This window comes from Microtus ochrogaster, linkage group LG10 (assembly GCF_000317375.1).
Source record: "Microtus ochrogaster isolate Prairie Vole_2 linkage group LG10, MicOch1.0, whole genome shotgun sequence".
Classification (NCBI taxonomy): Eukaryota; Metazoa; Chordata; class Mammalia; order Rodentia; family Cricetidae; genus Microtus; species Microtus ochrogaster.
In genome coordinates this window covers 1132171-1142589 of record NC_022035.1, presented here as the reverse complement: position 1 = coordinate 1142589, position 10419 = coordinate 1132171, and the positions used below count along the sequence as shown (strand labels likewise).

Below are 10419 nucleotides of genomic sequence, written 5' to 3'. Positions count from 1 at the left end.
TTAATAATATTAATTGTGCATAGACCAATTTTCAGCCATGGTTACAAAATGCTTGATGGATCATAAACCGAAAGTTTCTATGGACCTTTGCCTATAGAAAACAGAGGTCAACAGTATCGTGCTGCTTATAGGCCATATATCCCAATAAGGACAAATGCATTACCTCACAGGAAAGAATTCTTCCCCGTGTGTTATCAGTCTGGAAGCAGAAACACAGGATCAGAGGCTGAAGGTTATGAGCTCCAAGGAGTGCAGCAAAAACCGGAGCTCAGGTCTCCCGCGTTCTTCCTTGTTCTCTGCTCTACCTTTTTTGGTAGTAATTTCTTCCTCATGAGCACCCTTGATCTAATGACTGGTAGAGATCTATATTCGCATTGCAAAGAGTATCAAAGCAAGGAATTTTACTCAATATTATTTTCTTTTGGAAAACCAAACATGCTTTATTTCATTTTTCACAATTTATTTAAACATCTCAATATACAAAATAGGTACAATTTAATTTTTTTTGCTTGTCCAAGAAACAAGACTTCTTTGGAACTATGAAAGAGAATGAAAATGAGGTTCGCAGAAAACAAATGCTGGATCTAAAGAAGAGAGAAACGCTGGGCAAATGATCTGCACCCCTTTAGTTGGGGATAAGATGGGATAAGGGACGGCTAAATTAAACTTTAAAAATTCACACAGTACACCTCAATATGGAGGGGTATTTCTTCTGTAATTCTTCTAGCGCCGTTGACATTCTTCAAGTATCTGGAAAAATTAGCACCTTTGTATCGCAAACAAAACAAAACGAGTACCTCAGTTCATGTCTGTCAGGGTCAGTTCTCATAGAGGGCCTACACTCATACTTTTGAGGTAGTTTAACCCTTTGGAGGCTCGGGCTTTAAACTTCCCTCTGTGGAAAACAGTCAGAAGCCACAAGTGGTGTGAACGTTCATGGTTTTTTTTTTTATTTTATTTTCCAATTTTTATTTTGGATTTCTTACAAAGGTTGAAAATTTCCACAACAGGTGTCAGATTTAAAAACAAACAAACAACAACAACAAAAAAAAAAACCCCACATTGCAAATATTTTGGGGAAGGACAAAGGAGGGGTCTTGATTGGATCATATTGCACACTGCTCTGACCACTCCTCTCTGCCCACAGCTGAAGATGTAGGTGCACAGGAGACATGGAAGGATTCAGCTTTCAGTTAGAAAAGGGGAGAAATGGCTAAGAGAAAGTTTGTCAGGGTTTTTTTTTGGTTGTTTAATTTAGGTTGAGTTCACTTATTTGAAGCAGACTGGGCCAACGTCCACACTGAATTCTTGGTCAGCGCCACCGATGTCCAAAGGTGCAATGTCCAGGAATGGCAGGCGAGATGGTTTATTTGTTTTGTATTCAATGATTGTCTTGCCCCATTCATTTCTCTTTTTCTGTTTAAAAAAAAAATGGGAAAGAAAGAGAATGTATAAGGTGGTATTACCTCTGCATTTGACTTATAGCCAAGCATCAGAGTTGAGGAGAGCTACTGTTTGGCCTGCCCACACTTTCCAGAAGGTATGTGTCCCTGGTTAAGAAGTTCATTGCTGGCATCATTACAGTGTCAAGGGTGTCTTTCAGGGGAGGGTTCTCACTTAGAATAAGTTTCAATGTATCTGGACATACATCCCAGTAACATTTTTACAATGCCATTTTCAAGGTATATGTATGGTATGTATGTGTGTCTCTGTGTGTCTGTGTATGGGAAGAGAGAGCTGGGTAGGTATGTAGTAATTTTCCATTTAAAATTTTATTCTACTTACAACATATTGTATAAAATCGGCTACACACCTTTTTCCATATAAAGGAGGTGATCTACACAAACTTGAATGTAGGCCATAGTCTAAGGTGTAGCTGAGGTCTTTCAAATGTCAAAAAGTTTTCAATTCTGATATCTAACAACCCGCAATATTGAAGGGAAAGCAATGACAGTGTAGGCATGAGAGTCAGCTCAGTATATCAGAGTTTCTTGGAGGCAGTATCTAATAAGAATTTCTGTATTTATCAGAGAATTGTCAGATGAATTTGAAAGTGTTTAGAAAAGAAAGGCCAATTAAGTTAGGTCTCTCATTCCTCTGCTCATTTAATAGTCAAACCTAGACTCCCTCATCCCATTCCCTACATTTCCCCATTACTTACAGAGCAGCCATCAACAAGGACTGTGTAGGTGAACCTGCTGTTGCCCTCAGCAACAAGTTCAACATCGTTGGAACCCTGCAGCACCACAGCCTTGTTCAAGCGACCAGTCTCCTCATCCAAGTATGCAATGCTGTTTTTGCAGTGGTAGGTGATGTTCTGAGACGCACGGTTGGCTAGCAGGCGCATGAAGGCGAGTTGAGTTGCCATTTCCTTGGAGGTTACTCCTTCCATGTTGTATTCAAACTACAGAGAGGAAGGAGAGAACTCCAGTTGACTCATTAAAACTCAACTAAAAACAGTGTGGTGTAAGGAGAAATAATGAAGTCGTAGCTGGGTCTGAGGAAAAGGGAGCTTTTTAAAAACACTCAATGCACTTGTTAAAATCTGAGCTGCATTGAGGGTCATAGGATCTACCCACTGAGGGAGAGGTCATCGGAAAGGGCACCTGACTCAGGTTGTTATGCGTGTCTGCGAATGTTCCTTCATTGGAGTTAGCGACTGTGAGATGCAGCCAAGCTCATTCTGTTTCTAAAATGTACTGTAACATTGGTGGAAAAGTTTGATTAAAAATTCAGGAAAGCTGCCCATGTTCTGAAATACACATACATAGCTGGGGGGCTAGCTGCTGGCCAGTGCACCTTTACATGAAATGGACTTAGCCGTTTCTCCAATGATTATCCATTAAGTCAAATTTGAATAATGTTGAATTAGGTGGATGTGTCCAGTCTTTTAATGTGCAATCTAGGATAGAATTGGGACTTGTTAAAAGAACAGTTTCTTTTAATAAACCCATGTGGGTAAAGGATTAAAGTACAAGTAATTAAAAAACAAACGACCCGAAGAAAATCCTTTAGTAGAAGGAGGAGTATTTGGAGAATTTTGTACCTGGCTGCCTCCATTGATGGTTTCTCCTAACCAGATGTGCTTGTTGCCCTGGGCGCTGCTGTATGAGCTCTTGGCTGGCATGTTTACAGGTTGTGCCTTGATGCAGGTTTCACCAGTAGAGAAATCACAGAACACTTTGATGGCATCCATGGTGCATCCTTGGTTAGGGTCAATCCAGTAGTAATCTTTTCAAAGAGAAAACACAGCTAGTAAACTCCTCACTATAAAATGGAAAGTTGAATAATAATTTGCTACTCATACTGATCCCCATGAGAACATTTTAATGGTGCCGTTCTATCACCTATTCCACATTTAATGGAAAGAGGGTAGCTATGTTTAAGACTCCCCTTTTCTTCATAAAACATCCAGCTAGGATGTTTTCACTACCAGCTGAGGCAAGAGGATCAAAGCTTAAAGGCCTATTGGAACTTGAGTGAATTCAAGGCCAGCCTAGACAACTTGATGAGATCTTGTCTCAAAACAAAATGTAAAACGTGTGTTGGGGATTTTGTTCTGTATTGGACACTTGCCTAGCATGTCTAAGACCTTCTATTTAATCCCTAGGACTGCAGGGAAATAAACACAAACTCAACAAACTTCAGAGTGGGTGTGTGATGGGGGAAGAAAATGGTGTTTCATTAACTAGGTTTGAGTCTTGATAGTGTCCATGTTTTGGGGCTCACATTCATCCTTACATCAATGAAAATTGACTTTGGGAAACTCAGCTGTGTGAGGGATCTGTGTGGTTTGAATATTTTGACTCACCGCTATTCCACTCTGGGTGGCTGAGTCTTAGGTCCCGGCATGTGCGGGCAGGGTTCTTTCGAGAGCCCTCTGGAGTGAGAAGGGTCTCAATCTGGTTATTGAGAGATTTCAGAGTTGCATCGACTTCATAGTCCTTGGGTCTGAGTGAAGGCTGGGAGCGAGGCTGGTCAGCCCTGTAGAAATCTCCTTCAAAACCAAAGTCATAGCCACCTCCACTAGCACCAGGAGGGCCAGGAGGACCAGGGGGACCAGGAGGACCCTGTGAAAGTAAGAGTGGAAGAAGGGGTTTTTAACTGGTGATGGTAGGAGAGGTAACCAGGACAAGAAAAGTTAAGATGTGCTTCGTATAAAAACATGTTCTAATAACGAGAAATATAAACAAGCTTACGTAAACAAACAACTTGATCTCTGACACAGAGATTGGCTGAAAAAGCTCATCACATACAGAGAGTAAAAAGCTTCTTAAGGAGCATCTGGAGTAGAAATACTCCTTTGGGCGACTAAAATATCCTCAGGATCTTCTGAAGAAAGTGTCCCTTTGGTTACGGATGCCCTAAATTATCTCTCCAAGTAATACTTACAGCGGGTCCTTGGCTACCCTGAGAGCCACGAACACCAGCAGGCCCGACCGGTCCAGGATGTCCAGATCGACCATCTTTGCCAACAGGGCCTGAAGGGCCAGCAGGACCCTAAAGAAGAAGGGTACCAAGAGCTGGTCAATGAGGGAAACCCTGCAGGTGACAGGAGCTCAGGGCTCATTGGCTGGGCAACTCTTTAGTTCAAGAGATGGACCTTTCACTTTGATTCACTTACCCTGGGACCAGCGGGACCCACAGGGCCGGGAGCACCTTGGTCACCATGTAGGCCCTTTAAAGAGAGGATGGAGAAAAATCATGCTTTCAGAACACATGTCAGGAGATAGCTTTTTTTTTTTCCAACTTGATTGGAAGACTTCAATTTCAATGGACTCTGGATTGAGAAAATTGGGAATGTGAAGTGGGGCTCTTTTCTCCCATTATATCTATTATGTTCAATTATTTTTCTCTACAAGCTATTTCAACAGTGCAGTATTAGTCATCCCTCTAATTATATTTATTTTAAGTGGGGTTGAAGGACACAGTTGCCAGGAGATGTTAATATATGTATGCTTCTTTCTCTTTTAACCCTTACTTCCTTGTGTTGGGACATGAAATACCATCCTCTCTGAGAGAGAAGGAGTTAGCTAGAGAATTGGAATGGCTATAGGAGGCACGGAGTTTTAAGATAGTAGCAGTGGGCATCTGATCAGGGGTCTTCTGAGATGAAGGTCATTCAGGTCAGAACTCATGCAGGAGGGTCAAATCTTGCTTACAGCGAGACCAGGAAGACCCTGTAATCCGTTGTGCCCCTTGAAGCCAGGAAGACCTCTGGGCCCTTTGTCACCAGGTTCTCCCTTGTCACCTCGAATGCCTTGAGGACCCTATAAAGAAAGAGAAAGAGATGGGTTGCTACCCCTTTAGAACAATAACAGTTTTCTTCAAAAGGTATCTAATTCATTTAAAAAGGAAATTTAAGGCATACAAAGATCTAAATGGACTGCTGTCTTCTCTGGTCATCTCCTTTATCTGAGCAGCACATAAAGTCCTAATGACTAACTAATATAAACAAGCAGAATCAGTTTTAAAAAATAAAATCATGCGAATAAAATCATTTCTCTGCGTGGAGTAAAATACCGAAGTCTAGCCTGTATAGCATCTCTTGTCTAAGTACATTGTTCAGAATTATTCATCTTAATTCTTAAATGCTAATTATGATCATGTACATACACTAGGACCTCTTGGACCAACAGCACCAGCAGGACCAACAGAACCGGCAGGACCCTGTGAATTAGAAAAGAAAAAACAGAACTCATCAATTAGGTCCAAATCCTTCTCTTGATGACCCCCAAGTATGGAGTCATAGAGAAGTCCATGAGGCTAACAGCATTAATATACTTACAGGTTCACCACGGTTTCCATGTTTTCCAGCAGGACCCACAGTACCATGAGGACCAGGTGCACCGGCAGCACCAGTAGGACCGATGTTGCCAGGGTAACCACGCTCTCCCTACCAGAGGCAACAGTGAAACTTAGCATTAATCTACCAGTATTTTAATCACTCTTAAATCAGAGAAAGATGAAAAAGTATACTGACCTTGTGTCCAGGTTGACCATCACGACCTGGGGCACCATCGCTGCCAGGATTACCCTATGAGAATAGAATGCACATAAGACTCCCAGCAAGGTTTTGTGGTCTATTAGCCCCACGGTCTCTGTTACTACACTTTTATTATTCCCAGTGTTCAGACAGTCAAAAGAAAAAAAAAAAGGTGCAGAAACCTCCCAATTTAATTTTTTGAAAAATATTCTAAATATTTGGGTCCCCAATTGAAACTATGCTAGTTAAAGGCCATTTCCAAAATGAAGTAATACCCATAGTTTTACTCAAAGAAAAATCTATATGGGGAAGTAGATTATCTAGTTAGGAAACCTCCTCTCAGCTAGAAGTTAAGCCCCAAAGAAATTCTGTTTGGTTTTATTTGCAAACCAAGTGTTGTACTCACATCGCGACCAGCTTCACCAGGGGCACCGTTAACTCCAGGGCTACCCACAGCACCAGGGGGACCACGGGCCCCAGGAGGACCTGCGATGCCCAGAGGACCAGGTTCACCCTAGAGCAGCAGAGAAGATAAAATTATATCACTATCATAAAAGAGAATGCGAACCTCACCCTCCCAAAACAAGGGAACCTGAAGTTGAGAGAGAAGGAAAACTGGATGTCGATGGTCCAGAGCGTGTAGGAAACACCGTTGGCACCATGCTTGCACTGTCTCTACCCCTATGGGCCATTTGTGTGGATGTGGCTCTGTGCAAGGTGTGTGTGGGGGGGAGGTCTGATGGCTCCACCATCCCAAATAAAATTAATTCATGAAGTTGATTGTTTCTGGATAAGAGATAGTTCCCAGCTGCTGTCATATATAAATGGATTGATTCATGGACTTTCAGAGTCTCATTCTTCTTGCTGGATAAACTATGCCAGCATTTCACATTGCAGAGAAGTAAATGCAATTAGAGCCTGTATCGTTCTTAAGTATGTAGAAAGAACAAAGATCATTCTGCATAAATGCAAAGCTGCGTCTTTATCGTGTGTGTCGAAGTAAGGTGGTATTAAAGCTTCCTAGATAAGTGACACGGGATCTGTATAAAGAAAGCGCCATGAATAAAAACCTTAAGTGGAGTTATTCAGTGATCAATCTGTCACGTTTGAAGTGGCAGCTTTTAAAATCTTTTATTGTGTTAATGAGAACCAGAATGGTGTCAAACACTCACCAGAGCACCGGCAACACCTGGCAGACCACGTTCACCTCTAGAGCCAGGGAGACCAAGAATACCGGGAGGACCGAGAAAACCCTGAGGACCTGGGGTGCCAGGGGGTCCCTAGATGAGAGAAAAAGAACTGTTGATTATTACTGGTAAGACTCTATCTCATAATGTAGATTAGCTTGAGGATTCTGAAAATGAGAGATCCTGTGTTTAGGAATAGGCAAGTGACTCCTAATCGATGCAATACATCCTTGGATATCCTTTCTCTAAAGATCACCATAAGTTTACATTTTGGTGTGTATATATGTAGTTGACAGTAGCAGCCATTCACAGAGGGGGAGGGGCCTAATTTTTGTAGAATATGCAGGAAGCACATTCTGACCTTGACTCCTAAGGTTTGACGTGGGCACCTTGTGGAGCAGCAGTAGCTTTCAGACAGGATGTTTAGAACAGCTGCTTAAGACGTCTAATTAATGGACAGAAGAATGGCCACAGTCATGGGATTCTGTTCAAAATTTTAGGTCCCCTGAGAGCAGAAAGGGCTGTTGCACTGAAGCAGCATTCCTGCATCCTCTGTCAATCTTATTGTGTGCTTTCAACACACCTGTTAACACCACGACACCATATTGTATGCTGGACAGATTTCCTGGCTCAGGCCAGCTCAACTTGAGCGCCTGCATTACTTACTAGTAGACATATCCCACTTGAGCATTGGTAAAGGGACTTTATTTTAACTCAACATAAGTGTTAAGAAAAAGAAATTTGAAATCACTTACTGCAGTACCAGGTTCTCCAGAGGGACCCTTTTCACCAGCAAATCCAGGGGGGCCGGATGCACCTGTTTCTCCAGTTCTACCAACTGGACCTTGGTCACCACGAGGACCACGGATCCCTTCTTTCCCAGCAGCACCAGGAGGACCAGGAGGACCAGTAATACCCTGTGATTAAATATACAAGGTCATTTACTTTCTATTTGCTCCAGAGCTGGAGAAGAGCTGCACAGCTCCTGGATGTTAGGACTCAAACAATGTCAGGCAGAAAAATAATATCCCAGCCATTTTTGTAAATTTTTAGATTCTCATAGGTAGAAACTATTCCTGTCTACAGGCAAAGCCAACTGATAAGGTAGAGTCAGCAGGGAATTTCAGCAATGAATGCAATGCATGTCATGTCACTGGTACCCTGGTTAGTGGAATCACAACCAGGAAGAGATTTAAGTCTTAGCAGCAAATGAAGGGACTTTGGATTCCTGCAGACTCTGCCCAGTTCTTCTTAAGCAAAGACAACCCTGGCATTCTGTTCATAACTGAGGAACTGAATATGCTCTTGACTAGGTTTAATTAAATGCCTACAAGGAATGAAAGATTTTTCTGTTATGAATCTCTAAAAGATTCCAAAAAACAATATTTTTTGCTATTTCTTTTTCCTGAAACCTTAACTAGAATACTTAAACCTTGATAATTAATTAAATTCTCTTGAGTCCTGACAGGAGGGACTGAATTAGAATTAAATTAGGGGCCAAACCACCTTTAAATTCAGAAACAATTATAGCTTAAGAATGGAGGCAGAATGTTAGCTATAAAAGGGTAATTAGATATAGAAATATCAGATATGTGACCAAAGTTCCTGTTTTTTTCTTTTCCTTTTCAAAAGAAATTGTGCAGGTATTTGCATGAATAGCAGCTACTAAAATTGATACTTTAAAATATAATCTGTAATGATTTTGCCTTAATCATTCATCAAGGATAATTTTAAATCAGGAAGCACTAGCAAAGATCAAAACTTTGTTTTGATAACTTTGTTTCTAATTTCCTATTAGAGGCCGCCAGGTCTTATGGTAAGCGTAAATGCAGATATATGTTTGGAGTGATATACTTACACTTGGTCCAGGGGGGCCAGTCCGTCCAGCAGCACCAGGGAAGCCAGTCATGCCCTAGGAATCAAGCAGATTACAACTCCACAGTCAAACCAACTCCACGAATTAGGATAAGAGAACCATTATCTCTTTGGAAAATCATCCTGGGACTAGAGATTGGGCCACAGAAGAGAGAGCACTCATCACTTAACTGGGGTCCTGAAGTCTCTCCTCTACACATTCGTCAGTGTGCTACTGATTGTAATGCCCATACTTTACACGAAGGTCGATGATATCTTTGAAATGCTAACAGGTTGTCTGATGGTGATAGGGGAGAACATAATGTATTTTCATTATGATATGTGAATATTTATTGACAAATAGGCTGGGTCAAGGGGAAAAGACAAGAGGAAAAGCACTGTTGTTTATTGATGGAAGTATAAAAATAAGCCAGAGCACTGACTAAATTGGGGAAAAGGAAGAGGGATTCATTCCTAGGGACCTCTGGGTCTCTAAAATATTGTGACAGTAATCGAGGATGGGAAGGAGACTTGGTCAGACAGAAGAAGTGAGGCATTAGCCAAAGGAAAAAGGGTACGAAAGAAATACTTAGCTACTTCCCAGTTAAACTACCTGGGTTTCTGCTTACTCCCTTGACTGAGGCAGTAGCAACATCTGAGGCGGTAAGTTGCGTCAGGGGTTGAGGTAATACCCATGTAGTTGACCGTAATCTCGCTGCTGTCTAACTTCACGATTCTTCTGACCAGAATGAATATGACTCTCAGGCATCCACTTATACAGTCCAGGATATTTTCTTTTGAGACAGGCTTTCTCTGTGTAGCTTTGGTGCCTATCCTGGAACTAGCTGGCGTTGAACTCACAAAAATCTGCCTGCCTCTGCCTCCTGCATGCTGAGATCAAAGGCACCACAACAGCCCAGCTTCAAATTTCCCAGGATCTTAAAACTTTCCAACTGTCACCAGTCCATAGTTAAGGAAGAGAAATGGTAAGTGAATTGTAAATACTCACAGGGGGTCCTCCATCACCACGACCTCCAGCAGGACCAGGGGGGCCATTTGGACCCTAAATTCAAGCAAAAAAGGAGGCACGAAATCACAAAACAAGTGACTCTTACAAATGCTGCTCCCGTTTTCCAACAGATCATTTTTATCTTTTCCTCTATCCTTGAGGAAACTTTAGAACCGAAACACAATTATCTATGTCACATGAAATAAAGGTTCTTTTCTCAGTACTAATAACCCTATAGATTACTAAGAATGAAAATAGGACATTTACAAAACTTTCAAGTGGTGTTTTAAATGTGAATTCTTAAAAAAATGTCTTTTATCTGGAATGCTTAGTAGGGTTAAAAATGTCTTTTATCTGAAATGCTTAGTAGGCCCCTTAGTAGG

The 10419-nt window shown here is 41.6% G+C and overlaps 1 protein-coding gene across 1 annotated transcript in view; it reads right to left on the bottom strand.

Annotated features, from left to right (window-relative positions):
- Positions 1–929: 929 nt before the first annotated feature.
- Positions 930–10419, bottom strand: part of Col1a2 (collagen type I alpha 2 chain) — a 35470-nt gene continuing 25980 nt past the window's right edge. Inside the window, exons 39-53 of the mRNA XM_005363682.3 lie at positions 10037–10090; positions 9032–9085; positions 7929–8090; positions 7159–7266; positions 6393–6500; positions 5984–6037; positions 5789–5896; positions 5617–5670; positions 5163–5270; positions 4625–4678; positions 4393–4500; positions 3812–4070; positions 3047–3231; positions 2162–2404; positions 930–1416 (exon numbers count right to left, since the gene is read on the bottom strand). Coding sequence (XP_005363739.1) covers positions 1270–1416; positions 2162–2404; positions 3047–3231; positions 3812–4070; positions 4393–4500; positions 4625–4678; positions 5163–5270; positions 5617–5670; positions 5789–5896; positions 5984–6037; positions 6393–6500; positions 7159–7266; positions 7929–8090; positions 9032–9085; positions 10037–10090 — 1806 coding nt within the window. The 3' untranslated portion in view covers positions 930–1269. The remainder of the gene's footprint in view (positions 1417–2161; positions 2405–3046; positions 3232–3811; positions 4071–4392; positions 4501–4624; positions 4679–5162; positions 5271–5616; positions 5671–5788; positions 5897–5983; positions 6038–6392; positions 6501–7158; positions 7267–7928; positions 8091–9031; positions 9086–10036; positions 10091–10419) is intronic.